This window comes from Arvicanthis niloticus, chromosome Y, assembly GCF_011762505.2.
Source record: "Arvicanthis niloticus isolate mArvNil1 chromosome Y, mArvNil1.pat.X, whole genome shotgun sequence".
NCBI lineage: Eukaryota > Metazoa > Chordata > Mammalia > Rodentia > Muridae > Arvicanthis > Arvicanthis niloticus.
The window spans coordinates 9038268-9054922 of NC_133431.1; the positions used below are offsets into that span (position 1 = coordinate 9038268).

General features: G+C 38.7%; 1 protein-coding gene across 1 annotated transcript in view; it reads right to left on the reverse strand.

Moving 5' to 3' along the window:
• The window catches only part of LOC143437290 (uncharacterized), a 362341-nt gene that overhangs the window by 59347 nt on the left and 286339 nt on the right, over positions 1-16655 (reverse strand). Inside the window, 2 exon segments of the mRNA XM_076922101.1 lie at positions 12077-12093; positions 14929-15319. Coding sequence (XP_076778216.1) covers positions 12077-12093; positions 14929-15319 — 408 coding nt within the window.

Below are 16655 nucleotides of genomic sequence, written 5' to 3' on the forward strand. Positions count from 1 at the left end.
GTTTCCAAGTCTCTGACAGTTAAGCCGTCCCACTGTTTATAGCTGATGATTCAATGAATAATTACATATTTCCAGACAAATGCATGAGCATGACTACTGCATGAAGCTCTGAACTGTGGTGATTTCCCTTTACTTGTGTCTTTCAGGATTGTCCAAGAAGCATGTTTTCATGCTGCAGTTGTTCACATTTGGATTGGGCCTGCATAACAGGCAGAACCCTTAGTAAAGCAGGGCCTAGTAATTTTTTCCTCAGTCACTTGATGACTGAGGGCCTGTACCAGGAAGTCCTAGGTGCATGTACAATACTAGGGCCATTGTACAGGAATAGAAACTATAGGCTTCTAGGCAAGTCAGGTACCTAGGATTATTTTTCATGTTGCCCCCTTCCCAGCAAAACCCAAGCCTAGCTTTACTCTCTAGGCTAATCCCAAACAAGATTAGAGGTTCCAAGTTACACCCTCAACAATACCAGGTTCTCCAGGTCATTCCCCCAACAAACCTGCACCTCAGTTTACAAGACCATGCCTAACAACCAATAATGCAGAGGGGAGGTCAAGTTAAGTTTATGATGCGACTCCCAGTACCAGTCAATTATGTTAAAGGCCACAGTAGCTTTTCAATTAGATGCTTGCACACATCCTCCCCACTTGCTGCTTACAATACAGCCTTTCCCCACAGACATTTGGGGCTCCACCACCACCAAAACAGTCTTGGCTGATGCTGGTGCATTGTGCATGGGGACAAGCTAGCTCAAATAGAATAAAGACCCTGCTGGGAGTTGCATCAGATTGGCTCCTGTGTGTGTCATTTTGGGGATCACTAACATTTCCCTGGCACGATATGTTCAATTTCTAAAAAAGATAAAATAGCAGACCAAGATAATTCTTTCAAGAGAAGATAGATGGATAGAGTTGATGATAGAGCCTTGCTCTAATATTCAAAATCTGTGATTCACAATAAACACCTGCCAAAGGCTCCAAACAACATTTTTTGCAGCACTGAGCAGCAGAGAAAGGATTGGGTGCTCAAAGCAATTTTCAATTACATACAGAGGCCAGACTCAGCTACAGGCAACATTCCTATGAACAGAAATAAATAATAAGTAGGAGTTTTAAAAAGTGTAAAAATTATTTTTTAAAAAAATATATTTATTTTATGTATATGAGCACACTGTTGCTGTCTTCTTACATGCCAGAAGAGGGCATTGGATACCATAATAAATGCTTCTGAGCCACCATGTGGTTGCTGGGAATTGAACTCAGGACCCCTGGAAGAGCAGTCAATGATGTCACACTGCACTGGACGGTCTGTGTGAGTGCAGCAGACACATTTTGTGGGTCAGGTCTGTTCACTTCATTTATTACATCACACTGTGTGAGGTCACACTGTGTGGTGTGTGGCCCTACTGTGCATGCTGAAGTCACACCGTGTGCCTGCCCACTCTCAGTGGGCTTGAGGGTCAGGCATGAGGGCAGCAGACACACTGAGTCTAGCTCCTCTGGTGGACCCTGGGGTCACAGGGGACTCTTGGCCAGAACTGATTTCATCTGGATGACAACTGTACTCCCGGCCCTTTGTGCTGCCGTACTGTGTGCCCTGCCCTCATCCACCTTTCTACCCTTTGTCAGGGAGGATGGTGAAGTCGGGGGGGGGGGGGGACTGCACACAGTTTGGAGGGGTCTGGGACAGATGAACCTACTGTGTGCACCCTTTCTGTATTTTCCAGAGAGAGAGAGAGAGAGAGAGAGAGAGAGAGAGAGAGAGAGAGAGAGAGAGAGAGACTACTTCTTGCCTGGCTATTTGCTTTCTAAAGCAATACATGGAAAAATAAAACTGAGTCAGTCAGTCAATGAGTCAGTCAGGACACCATACACCCACTCTTCCTTTTCAAGCACTACACCTTGCCTCCAAGGGCACTTCACAGCCATTAGTCTAGAGACCCACTTTAAAACAAAAACAAATAAACACCTCATCCTCAATTTATTTTTATAGCAGAAAAGCTAGTTTCATTTTAAACATAATAAGTAAAATATCCTAAACTTTCAGAAATAAAATCATGTAACTTCCGTAGAAATTTCTTCATGATACCGACTGATACATAACCTGTTAACACAATGTTCATTGGGTAATTCTGAAGAGGGAAGTATATCTACTTTTCTATAATGAGAGATCTTTGCACTTTTGGATAATTCATTTTTTTAATGTTGTTACTATTTTACTGCTTTCTCCTTAATTTGTTGTTATTTGTCATGCTTTTCTATCAGCAAAATTACACTTTGTTCTTAAACAACAATACCACTTTTCCCCTGTATTTCTTTCTTTAAAAAATAAAGTTCTATTTGTATCGGCATTTTGCTTTCTTAATTTCTTTTGTATTTCGTTTTGAATTTTTTGTAATATTTGTATGTCTGTGCATCACTTGTATAGCTAGTGCCTATGGAAGCAGAAGAGGGTGTTCTATCCTAAAACTGGAGTTACAGATGGTTGTGACTAGTTATGTGGGTGCTGAGAACCAAATCTGGATTCTCTGCAAAAGCAACAAGCACTCCTGGCTGCTGAGCCATCTCTCCAGCTCTGCCACTGAGTATTTTATTTCAGTATTAGCCACTCAGCATTTCTGGTGTGAAGTATCATAGCTAAACAATAAACCAGCCACCTGTTTGTCACAGAATGTCATGTCATGTTTTGTTGCTATTACAATTTTCTTCACCTTTCTATGGAGTTATATTTCTAAACAATTATTTTATCTTTTTGTTTTTTATCTATTTTTTGAGACAAGGTTTCTCTATGTAGTCTGGCCTGGCTTGTTACACAACGTTCAGACCAGGCTGGACTCGAACCTGCCTGTGCCATCACTCTCCTTTACCACTACTTCAGGAAGAGATAAAAGCAAATCTGTGTCAATTCATCATTCTACCTTCATGTTTCTATGAAGTACTCTGTAGGGCTAAATGTGTGTTAACTTCAAATGAATAAAAAACTTTCAGTGAATCCTTTCTTATAAAAGCATATTCTAGAAGATCAGGTCTATTAAGATTTATTCACATGAAGGAAGTTTGGTTCTATGGCTCTACTAGTAGGTCATCAGTATGAGAAAAATATTCAGCTGCATTTTTTTCTGGTTATGACTTTAAAAGTTATATATAAGAAAACTGATGAGACTGAAGATGTTCCTGGTACTACAAAGAGAAGAAAAATTCAGGCTAGCCTAAATAAAAACAGAAATAATTGTTGGGCAGTGGTGGCTTACGCCTTTAATCCCAGCACTTGGGAGGCAGATGCAGGTGGATTTCTGAGTTCGAGGCCAGCCTGGTCTACAGAGTGAGTTCCAGGACAGCCAGGGCTACACACAGAGAAACCCTGTCTCGTAAAACAAAAAAAAAAAAAAAAAAAAAAAAAAAGAAAAAGAAAAAAAAGAAAAAAAGAAATAATTTCCAAGACCAAATTTATTCCAGAGAGAAAAAGGAAACAGTTCAACTTCTTGGGTATCCACTCAGGAAATCCCTGCAATCAATGTTCCCAGGCTATTAGGTGCTAAATAATCTATCATCATCAGCTGAGCTACACAGGCAGACCTGTAGTACCAGAAGGCTCCACTTTTAAGTTTCTGGACTTTACAGTTTAGATACACTTTTACCTTGATGGTATTCTGCAGATCATGAGTAGACCAAGACTATAGAGCAGGTTAATTGAATACAGAAATCACAGAGATGCTTTTAAGTCAATGATAAAAAAGGTAGCAGTTATCCTAAAATGGTTTTCATCAACGTCTACATAGAGAGAAAATCAGCACACAGATAATCAGTTAAACAGAAGCAACTCAGCCCTGCTGTAAGCATTCACCTGAACTGAGCCCAAACTGCAAGAACAAGCCAACATTGTACTAGCCAGGCTAAGAAGACCAGGAAGACAGTAGGTACCTGTACTGAACCCCCATGGCGGTCTGCAGGCAAGTGAGACATCAGTATGAGGTATTGGTCTGCCAGCTGGGCTGGATTTCCCTCTCTCCTCTGTGCTCTGACGATGCAGTCTGCTTAGGCATTAGGAAGCATCACAGCAAGATATGGAAGGAAAGGTAAAATAACAGAAAGCAACAACAAAATCCAGTACATTAGTGTTCCTGCAGAGTTTCTGTATGGAAGTTGTCATTAACAACTGCTGCAAAGCACTGAGAAACAGTACTGTGACGGCATTCATTTCCACTAATGAACCAACACATCAGTTGAAAGAAAACCTGTACTGACCAAGAGTAGAGAGGCAGCCAACCAAAAGCTGGGAGTCACCTTTCAGCTTCCACATTAATGTGATTTCAGCAGCCACTAAGCAGGTCAAATTCCAAAAGTTAAAAGATATTGAGCAAACAGTCATAATTTCATCGATTAAATAACTAAGCAGATAAAAGTCTTTCCATGAGGAACCAAGACAGTGTCACTTCCTTAAATAGGTGGGTAGCTTACTACTCTCGAGTTTAATGTCCATGGGACTTGCTTTTTCTTCTTCCGCCATCCCTCCTCCTCCTTCATTTTTTGAGACCAGGGTCTGTCTTAGTCTGGTAACCCTGATTGGCATGAAATTCACAACAATTCTTCAAGTGTTGAGATTATAGGCATGAAACACCATATCTGAATAACAAGAGATTTACTAAAGTGAACAGTGGCTGGAATATGCTTTCATATCTAAATGAATGACCAAAAGTAGTTTTAATTTTAAAAAATATTTTACTTATTAAAATTGTTTGTAGATTTGTTTTATATGTATGAGTGCTTTGCCTACATGTATGTATGTGTACCATGTGCCTATGAAGATCAGAAGAAGGTGTTAGATATGCTGGAACTGGAGTTACAAATGGTTGTGAGTTACTATGTGGAACCTGAAAACTGAATCTAAGTCTTTTGGAAGAGCAGCCAGTGATGTTCACCACTGAAGCCACCTCCCTAGCCCCCAAAATATGTTTTTAAAGGAGATTCACATGCTACGAACAAGTAAGGTCACAAAGACAAACATAAAGCTTCTGATTCCTTGAGCCAATAGTATTTAATTTGGAATTAGAAACACTTTACTAATTTACTTTCTGTTTTAGAAAGCAAAAGGCAGATATTTATTCAGCAAAAATAGGATCTCAAAAAAAACTAAAACTCTTCATACTGTTTATATTTTTGCTGCTATTCAGGCTGTCCTCATGTCTTCTTTACTTGTTTGCTGTTTAAGGCCTCATACTAGTCTGCCCTGACATATGTGTGACTTTTTGTTCTGTAGTCTGTGTTAGGTACATTCTGCCCTGAGCCATATGGCTGAGGAGGTACTGCCATCAGGTCTCACAGCTGGACAACAGTCCTAAAGCTTTAAAAGATGAAAACTGAGCAGTTTGGGAGGAAGTAATGAGGGATTAGTAATCAAAGTTTTGATTGCTGCTAATATCAGTAACAGCAGGGGTTGGAATAGAGTATTGCTCCTCTCCATGGACACTAGGTAAGGAACTTATCTCAGAAATGCTGGTGACTATAAATGTGCATTCTACTGCTTAAGGCTCCATACTGACTATTTCCCTCTAAGGATTTCATTGATAAGAACTGTGTAAAGTTCATTAGTAAGTGACTTAACAGACATTTCCTATGAAGCTACAATTTACTTGTCATTATTAACAGACTGTGAGGTCACATAGATAATGGCAGTACTGTAAAAGATTCTTGTCAGATTTGCTATTATTTCCTTTGGGGGATGAGGAGGCTCAATAAGGAGGTAGCTGTAGTAACTTGCTTGCTATGTAATTTCTACAAGTGGGGTTGGGTTTCATGCTAACAGCACAACAAGAGAGTTGAAAGTATGATAAATATTCATTTCCTGTGGGGTTTTGTTAAGTTGCTTAGGTTGATCTTGAATTGGCATACCATCACCCCATCAGTGACCTGTGTGGCTGAGGTTAGAGGATACACTACTTTGATGTTTCCCTTCCAATGATTTCCGTTGATAGATATTCATATGTTAAGTTTTCCAAAATAAGACTGTGGTAAATAACAAAATTATACCATGTTATAAACCCAGTGACGTTATCAGATGCCTAGACAATTGAATCAATGCTTTTCTTTTTTTAATTTTTTAAAATTTATTTATTTTTATTTCTTTAAAATACATTTCATATTTTATCCCCTCACCCCATTCCCCCCACCACCCAGGAACCCCCTATCCCATCCCCCCTCCTGCCTCCACAAGGGGTGCCACCCCTACCCAACACTTCCCCCTCCCCACCCTCAAATTTCTCCCCGATCGGAGTTCAGCCTTCAGGGGACCAGGGATCTCTTCTCCCACCCATGCCTGACAAGGCCATCCTCTCCTAAGTACACAGCTGAAGTCATGGGTGCCTCACTTTGTGCCCCCAGGATGGTGAGCTCTGGTTGGCTGGCACTGTTGCTCTCCTCTTGGGGCCACCAACCCTTTCAGCTTCTTCAGTCCTCTAACTTCTTCAATGGGAACCCTTGATCAGATCACTGCATAGCTGTGAGCATCTGCCTCTGGATATGTCAGACTCCAGCAGACCTTCCAGGAGACAGCTGCATCAGGCTCCTGTCAGCATGCACTTCCTGACATCCATATCGGCGTCTACCTTTGGTGACTGCACTTGGGACAGATATCAAGGTAGAGTGGTCTCCCAACGGCACCTCCTTGACTTTCCCACACTTTGTCACCTTATTTTCTCTCTTGAGCATTCTGTCACTCCTTCCAATAAGGACCGAAACATCCACACTTGGTCGTACTTCTTCATGAGCTTCATGTGGTCAGTTAGTTGAATCTTGGCTATTTCAAGCTTTTGGGCTAACATCCGCTTATCAGTGAGTAAATACCATGTCAATGTTTTTCTAACATTAGAAGATATACAACTAATTTAGTAAAGTTTAAATAGAGTGTTCAACTTCTTACACTATTATGTAGAATTAGGGCTCATTATGTAACTCCAGGTTGGACTCAAACTCATGATGCCCCTGCTTCAGGTGTGTGCTACAACAGTGTTCAGATTCCCAAGATTTAAATATTTAAAATATCTGAAGGGGATTGGAGAGATGGCTCAGCAGTTAGAGCACTTGCAGAGGCACTGAGATCAGCTCAAACACCCACATGGTAGCTGACAATTGTCTGTAACCCCAGTGCCAGGGAATCTAATGCCCTCTTTTGATCTCTGTCAGCACCAGGCACATGCAAAGCACAAAAACAAACATGCTGGGGGAAAAAGCAAGAGGAGGAGGAGCTCACAATGACCTGCCCCTCTGTGAGGATCTATAGGCAGTTGCTAGTTGCTGGGAGAGGAACGCTTTTTTTCAGCCCTATAGTCATTGGTAAATTGCCCATTCCTCAGTAAGCAGCCCCAAAGACACAAGAAGATAACACATTTGGAGAGATGGCTCAGCAGTTAGAGGACTTGCTGCACCTCCAGAGGTCCCAAGGGTTCAGCACTCACATTGGACAGCTCACAATTGCCTGTCACTCCAATTCAAGGGGAACTAATGCTCTTGTCTCCTGCATCTGCACATACATAATGTGTGTGTTATATGTGTGTGCATATACATATTTTATATATTATCTAAGCTCACATGCCCATACATACGTACATACATACAGATAAGGTAAGTAAATCTTTGAAAGAGCAGTATGAAAGTAGAAGAGAAACTAGTTGAGAAGAGGAAAGGGTCAGTGGGAGAGGGGAGGGAGAGGGTGATGAATGACAAATATGAACAAAACACATTATATTAACACATAAAAAGTCACAATGAAACCAATCATCATGCAAACTAATACATGTCAATAAAACATTTAAAAAGTCCATTTACTGGCCAGTTAGCATTCTTTAGGGTTTTATGATACATACACAAAACATTACATCTCCCATAAATGCTGGTTTTGTTCTGCTTGTTTTGTTTAGGTGTGTGCATGGGTAAACATTTATGTACACATACACATGTGGCCAGAGGTCAAAATTGGTGTTGTTATGCAGTGGCCATCCACTCTATCTATCTATCTATCTATCTATCTATCTATCTATCTATCTATCTATGAAGGTCTTTCAGTGGCCTCCCTCCCCACTTTCTTTCTTTTTTCTTTTCTTCCTTCCTTCCTTCCTTTCTTTCTTTCCTTCTTTTCTGTATTTATTTGCGGGAGAAGGTCTCTCAGTGGCCTGGAACTCATCATGTAGGACAGGCTGGCTGCTTAGTGAGCCCCAGGGAACTACTTGTCTTAGTCTCCACACTTCTGGGATTACAGGTGTGTGTCTGCTACCATGCCCAGCTTTTTGTTTGTTTGTTTTGTTTTAAGACATCTGACTTTGGTCCTCTGGAAGTGCAGTAAGTACTTCTAATTACAGGGTCATCTCTCCTCATTACCAGTCTTCTGCTTTTTCCCACATAGGCACTGTATGCTCTTCACATGTGTCCTGGGGATACTACTCAGGTCCTCGTACTTGCAGTGCAAACACTTTACCAACTGAGCTATCACTCCTCTCCATAAAAGTTGTTTTTGCATTTCTTTTAAATCACATAAAAATGAAAAGGGAAAAACCAGGGCTTGCACTAAGAATGTAGCTCACTAGTAGCAAACTTGTCTAAGGTCCTCAGGTTGGTCTCTAGAACAAAGAGTAAATAAAAATAATTTAAAACAGAAGAGAAAGTAAAGGGTAGAAATGGACATTTATTTATACTCACATGTATGTGGATGATTGAACACAAGATTGTATATGGCCTGAACAAGTGCTATCTATCTATCTATCTATCTATCTATCTATCATCTATCTATCTATCTATCTATCTATCTATCTATCTATCTATCTATCTATCTATCTATCAGTTTCTAAGACAGGGTCTCACTATGTAGCTTTGGCTGTCCTGGGGCTCAGTATGTCGGCTAGACTGACTTTGCCTCCTGAGTGCTGGAATTGAAGGTATGTGCCACTATGTCTGGCTCATTTTATTATTTAAAAATTGGTTTATTTACTTTTTTATGTGTGTGGGTGTTTTGCCTGCACATATATCTATCTGTGCAGCATGTGTAAAAATTGCCTTGGAGGTCCGAAAAAGGCATTGATTGGATTCTTTAAAACTGGAGGTACAGGTGATTATTATCTGCCATGTGGGTGTTGGGAACTGAACCTGGGTCTATGGCAGGAGTGATAAGTACTTTTAAGGGTTGAGTCAAGACTTTATTACTTTTAGATTATGAGAGTATTTTCTTAAATGCATATCTGTACCATGTGTGTGCTTTGTGCTCATGGAGACTAGAAGAGGATATAATATTCCAGGAAATGGAGCTACAGAGTGTTGTGAGCACATCTTTTGGAATAAAAAGAAAATGAAACTGTGTCTAAGATGAAGGTTCATAGCACAAAATCCCTACATGACAACACTGGCAATTTAACACCTTGCTTTATAGTCTAGAACAGAAAGAAGGGAATGAGCAATGGAGAACAGAAGTAGACATCAAGGTATCGTCAAACTGGGAGCAGAAATCCATACAATTGAAAGAGAAGAATACAAAGAATTAATTAAACATGGAGTTGTTCTTTGAGTCTTTTATTAGACAAAATAGAAACACTTATTAAAAATAGAGAATATCCAAATTAATGAAATCTAAAATGATAATGGTGACAAAATAACAGACAATGAAGAAAGCCAAAGAATGGTAAAGACATAGTTTTAAAATGCCTCTACAACACCAAATTAGAAATTCTAAAAGAAAAGTCTAATCTCCTCAATAGGTTCCACTTACCAAAGTTAAATCAAACTAAGGTAAATAACTTAAACAGATATAAACACCTAGAAAAAGAGAAGTCATTACAAGTCTGCCAACAAATAGAGGCCAGGGTCCTGAATTTTAGGGTAGAATCCTACCAGACTTCCAAAGAGGAGTTCATGAAAATACTCCTCAAAGTATCCAACAATATAGAAGAAGAAACCTTAGCTGATTTTATTTTGTGAGCCCATGGTTACTCAAATATCCAATCAATATAAAGCACAGCTACAAAAAAGAATTACAGACCATTTTCCCTTAAAACCACAGGTGCAAAAATATTTAATAAAATACATTAAATAAAATAGAAAACACTTCAAAAGATCATCCTCCATGATCAATGAGCTAGGCTTCATTAAAGAGATCCAGGAATGGTTTAATATAATGTGCTTAATGTGTAAGAAAGTAAAACAAGTGGTCATCTCATTAGATGATGAATAATTCTCTGACAATATTTAATCCCACTTTATGATAAAGTCTTTGGAGTGATTAAGGATACAAGGGACATACCTAAACATAATAATGTCACTTTACTGCAAACCTGTAACCAATATTAAATTAAATGGAGAAACATTCATATTAATTCCACTATTTAAAAACAAGAGTAGCTGATCCATTCTCTCCATATCTATTAGAAATACTATGTAAAAGTTTAGCAAGAGCAATAAAACTGAAGAAGATAAAGGTGATATGGATTAGAAAGGAGGAAGTAAAATTATTTCTTTTTAGGTTTTTCGAGACAGGGTTTCTCTGTGTAGGCCTGGCTGTCCTGAAACTCACTTTGTAGACCAGGCTGTCCTCGATCTCAGAAATCCACCTGCCTCTCCCTCCCAAGTTCTGGGATTAAAGGCTTGTCACACCACTGCCTGTCCAAAATTGTCTTTATTTGCAGATGATACAAGGGGACCAAAACTTCCCAAATGTAATTCCTAGACTTGATAAGCACTTTCAGCAACATTGTTGGATACATGATCAACTAAAAAATACAAAGAAAATGCAGTGGCATTACAAATGAGTTTGTAAGTGCAAACAAAATAGACAGACACCATAAAGTTTGAATTGATTGTTGATGTTTGTCACATTTTTTCATCATAATAAATAATCTTGAGTAACTCAGTGTGTTGGGTAAGATCTGACTAAATTCTTTGTAGTGACAGAGTACTTTTGGTATTCTTGAGGGTCCGCAAGGATGACTGTGATACACAAAGGCTTTAATAGATTGATTTCATGCTGAAGAGTTTACTCTTATATAAAGATACCAGAAAGTACACAACTTTAATGCATTTACTAGGTTCATGGGGTTTCTCTGCATTATGACTTTATCTCATGGTTTCTAGGATGACTGCCACAATGTGGCTTTACCACATTGCTTATTCATAGTGTTTCTCTCCAGGATGTGTTCTTTTATGTTCATAGATGAATGTGTTGTGAAATGCTTTTATCTCATTGATAAAGTTTTTAAGATATGTCTTCAATATGTGTTCTATGTATTCAAATATGTCTATAATATGCAAATGTTGGGAAGAAGCAAAAGAAACTTGCCCTAAGGACTGCCTTTTGGTTACCAACCTCCATTTAATTATAAATTTAAACTAAGTTTTAGGTCATAGGGGACCTGTGTATATTTGGCAAGCTTTTATTATTCATGTTTTGTTCCCTAAAACATAGCAACTGTCCCTAACTGTAATTCCTGTTATTCATGTTTTATTTCTCAAAATATAATGCATGTTTCTAATCACAAAAGAACAAATGGCTGTGATTGTGTAGACCATACAACCTACATTCTGTATCATTTGACATAGAGTAAAACAGAAAAAAAAATATGATTGGGAGAAAAATGTAACTGTAACTTGGCACAGGACTTTGTGGTTTTGATTTTGGAAGCTATATAACTTTCTGGTTCAGGCTGGGCATGAGGCTGGGTTATTGCAACTGAGCTTCTGAGTAAAATTTTGTGGCCCTGATTTATCAGCAGTGACTTGATTACAATGAATTCTTACTATTTGCCTTGTCCTGTGTTTGAGTTGTGTCAGATCTCAGTGGACCCCATACTATAAAGGCTTTAGCACAGTATGTAACCACTGTCCAGTATGAATAGTTTCATAATGATAAAGACTAGAGGTGTGCAAATTCTTCATTATACTAAACATGTCCATTAGGACTCTGTGGGTGTGTTCTGAGTCACAGGGTGGTGCACTTAAGACTAAGGGAGTGTGTCCTGAGTCACAGGGGCAAGCTTAAGAGTCACAAGGCGTGTCCAGAGTCATATAGGGCATGTTTAAGACTCAGGGGATGTGTCTGGAGTCACAGGGGGTGTGCATAAGACTCAGGGGGGCGTGTTCTGTGATACAGGGAGCAAGTTTAGAACTCTGTCCAGAGTCTCAGTAGGAAAGTTTAAGACTCAGGGGGTGTGTCCTGAGTCAGGAGGGTGTGATTAAACTCTAGCACATAGTCTTTCATGATAATGAAGACTAGAGAATTGTGCAAAGGCTTGACTGTATTAAATACACTCACAGGGCTTCTGTCTTTGTATTTTTATTGTTATGAAGAAAAACCATCTCCAAGGAAACTTGTAAAAAAGCAACAGTTTTATTGGGACTGGCTTACAGTTTCAGAGATTTAAACCTTTTTTGTCATAGCAGGAAGCATGGCAGGCATGCAAGAAAACATGATGCTGGTGAAGAAGCTGAGAGTTCTGCATCTTGATCCAAAGGCAGCCAGGAAGAGACTGTCTGCCAGGGAGCTAATAGGAGGGTCCACTCTGCACTGGGTGGAACTTCAAAGCCTTCAGTGATGCACTTCCTCCAAGGCCACATCTCATAATAACTTCTTTCCACGCTCTGAGCCAAGCATATTTATACTACCACATTCCACTGCCTGGCCCGCATATGATTGTGCAAACACATGATTGTACAAAGACCACATTTAAAAATAGCATAATACAAAATATGTGAGGTTCAAATTAAAAAGTCCTCATCATCTATAGAAGTCTCATAAATGCTAAAAGTCCAAAGTTCAAAGTCTCTTCTGAGATTTATCCAATCATGTAACTGTAATTCCCTATACTTTCAAAAACATAGCACATATATCCATCCAAATTCACAGGATATACTTCACCATTCCAAAATGCCATTGTGAGGAAATACTGGGCCAAAAGAAGACCAAAAGCCAACAAGGAAGTCTCCAAACTCTGCATCTCCATGTCTGATGTCAAAGTGTTCTTCAGATCTCCAACTCATTCGTGCTTTGCTCACTGCAGCACAATTCTTTATCTTTGGCTGATTTTATTTCCTGAAAATAGTTTTCCTAAGAAGGTATCTCATAGCTCGGGAATCTAAAACTCTTGGGGTTTCCAAAGTAACTTCAAAATTACACCTTCTTGTTCCAGTATCTGGGATCCACAGATGATCTTCTGTGCTCCTCAAAAGAAGCCAGGTCTCATCTCCAGCTCTTTCCTCTATAGTACACTAGGTTCTGCTTGACTCCACTCAACTGCTGCTGCTGTTCCCTCTGCTCATCCCACGGGACTGACATCTTCAACATGCTGGGTTCTTCTGTGACAAAGAGTCTTGACTGCATTCCTCTCATGCTCCTTTCATGGTGCTAAGCCTCAGCTGCACTGCATGAAACATCCATGCCTTAAAACCAGTGCCACCTAGGTGAGTCTTACCCAGGACTGTGTCAAGCTGCACCACAAGGGACAACCTTGGCTACCTCTGGAATACAACTTCTTTCACCTCTTAGAAAATACTTAGGAGAAGATTTCACCTCAGTGATGCTGGTTTCTTCTTTATCACCACTAATTTTTTAACTATAGCCAACCAGCATCAATTTTCTCAGTCATCCCTTCTATTCTTGCCTCTAAAGCCAGAGCCACATAAACAAAGCTGCTGAGTTCCTCTGCTTGCTGGGGACCAAACATGGACCCTTCTATTACATCATCACCAGCTTTTTAGTTTTCAACAACGTCACTGCCTAAGCTCGGCTGTCCTTGAACTTGCTCTGTAGATGAACCTTGAACTTAGATATCTTCATGGCTCTGTCTTCTGAATGTTGAGTCATAAGTGTGTAACACGTTGCCCATACCTAAGCTTTTCATTACCTAAAACTTGTTCTGTACCAGGATGACTTGAATCAGAAATCTGCTTGATGTTCGTCTCCTGGGATTTAAGGTGTGTACCACCATGCCTGGACCTAAGTATATCCTATATCCTTTTAGATTTTAAAGGGCAAACCCATTATAGTAATCACAATCCGTCAATTGTCAATTTGAAACATAATTGTATTTCCTTATGAACACATAAAAACAATAAACCAGTTAATAATAATGCCTAACATTATACAGGTCTCATCCATACAACTTCACATCCATATATTTAGGTGGATGGTATCTTGCCATAATATCACGATTTGTTTAATAGCATTGTGTATCTTTGATCACAAGATTTGGCTTCATTCAACTTCCTGGTAAGATTTTCTCTTTGAAGTTAACATTTCATATTTTTTTTTTAAGATTACTAAACATGATCAAAACAATCACCATGAGAGTCAATACAGGCCAAAGGCTATGCTTGGCTTTCCTGAGACTTCCTTTGTCAATGCAATTGACAAAATAAACCTTTACCATCAAATAAGAGCAAAACACAGAGTTTTTTTTAAGAGTGAAACACAGAGTTCACGAATGAGTTGACCTGTACTCTTGGTTCCTCTCAGCATGCTAGAAGTTTTTGAAAAATTTTAACACTTTCACCACAATGATTACATTCAGAGGTTTCTTTCCAATATGGGTTGTTTTATGGTTTTGGAGACAAAAATTTTCTGAAAAGGCTTTTACCATATTAATTACATTCACACAGTTTCTCTCCAGTATGTGAACATTTATGTCTTTGGAGAATTTTCAATTATAAATGATTTTTCCACATTGATTACAAATCTAAGAATTCTCTCTGGTATGGTTTTTATGATATTGCAGATGACCCAGTTGTGTAAAGCCTTTACCATACTGATTACATTCATAACGTTTCTCTCTAGTATGGGTTTTTTATTATATGGGAGATAACTGGAACTTGTAAAGGCTTTGCCACATTGATTACATTCATAAGGTTTCTATCCAGTATGTGTTCTTTTATGTCTTTGGAGATTACTGTGTTGTGAAAAGGCTTTACCACATTGATTACATTCATAAGGTTTCTCTCCAGTATGTGTTCTTTTATGATATTGGAGATGATGGTGATATGAAAAGGCTTTACCACATTGATTACATTCATAAGGTTTCTCTCCAGTATGTAATCTTTTATGATATTCGAGACTACTGTTTTGTGAAAAGGCTTTACCACATTGATCACATTCATAAGGTTTCTCTCCAGTATGTGTTCTTTTATGATATTGGAGACTACTGTGACATGAAAAGGCTTTACCACATTGATTACATTCATGAGGCTTCTCTCCAGTATGTGTTCTTTTATGTCTTTGGAGATGACTGTGATATGAAAAGGCTTTACCACATTGGTTACATTCATAAGGTTTCTCTCCAGTATGACTTCTTTCATGCCTGCAACAGTAATGGGCACATGTAAAAGCTTTACCACATTTATTAGCCTGATCAATCATTTTATCATTATGAATAAATTTTACAGTTGGTCTCATAATAAAGAACATTCAGATCTTATGCTTTTATCACTTTGATGTTCACGGTTGTACTTGAAAATACCTGTGATTGTAAGAGCATTTACTACATGGCTCACATTTATAACATCCGTTTTCTATATGAGATTTCTACATGATGCATTCATAGGTCAGAATAAAATGGAACAACTAAGAGCATTAAAACTCTGATTGCATTCTTAGTTTTTTTCTGTAGTGTGCATCACACCACAACAGCACTGTGAAACAGGATGAACAGAAGAAGTGCAAACTTCTGGTACCCATAAAGATTTTCTGCAGTGTGAATTTGGGTAAAGTCAGAAAACCAATTAATTGTAAACACCTATCATATTCAGAAAGTGTACCAAAGGCAGAATACTACATATCTTCTCATTGCTGTGAAATAGACAGAGGTTGTTTTTTTTTTTAGTATCCCTATGCTCACATGGTTTCATCCATTCTGACAACTGATACCGCCATTAAAAAAGCAGAACAAATGGAATGTTTCCACATTGAATTCACATGCATTGACTTTTTGTTCATTGTAGACATGATTAATGTTTCTCCAAAATAACATTCTCGATTCTCATAAACTGACAAAACGATAAAATTAAAAATTTCACTATAAGAATACGAGTGTTACCAACTTTATCATGGACTATTTGATTATTAGAAGGTTATGGATACATGTTTATCACTATTCAATGTGCAACATCTAAATATTATGAGACTATACAAATTGGTAGTTCCACAACATAGCTCTAATGGAGATACAAATCAAATAAAGGAATCTCTTAAGGCATTGTTTCCTTCTCTTCTTGCTTACAGAAATGCCTTGCAAACACCAATCAGATAACTGACATTGAGGTACATAGTTTTGGGAGAATATTATAATCATAGCTACAATAAAATGACTCATATTTTACAAACTTGCTGTCCTTTAGAGCATCCAGATCATATTAAAATTTCCTCACAGGCATATTTGTATTCGACTAAACATTAAAATTACCTTTCATGGCTGGGCGGTGGTGGTGCACACCTTTAATCCCAGCACTTGGTAGGCAGAGGCAGGCAGATTTCTGAGTTCGAGGCCAGCTGGTCTATGGAGTGTGTCCCAGGACACCCAGGGCTACATAGAGAAACCCTGTCTTGAAACCCCCTCCCCCCAAAAAATACCTTTCATGATGTCTAGAAGTTTGATGTTGTTCTTTAGTATGATGGACTTCCAAATTATAGCCTAAAAC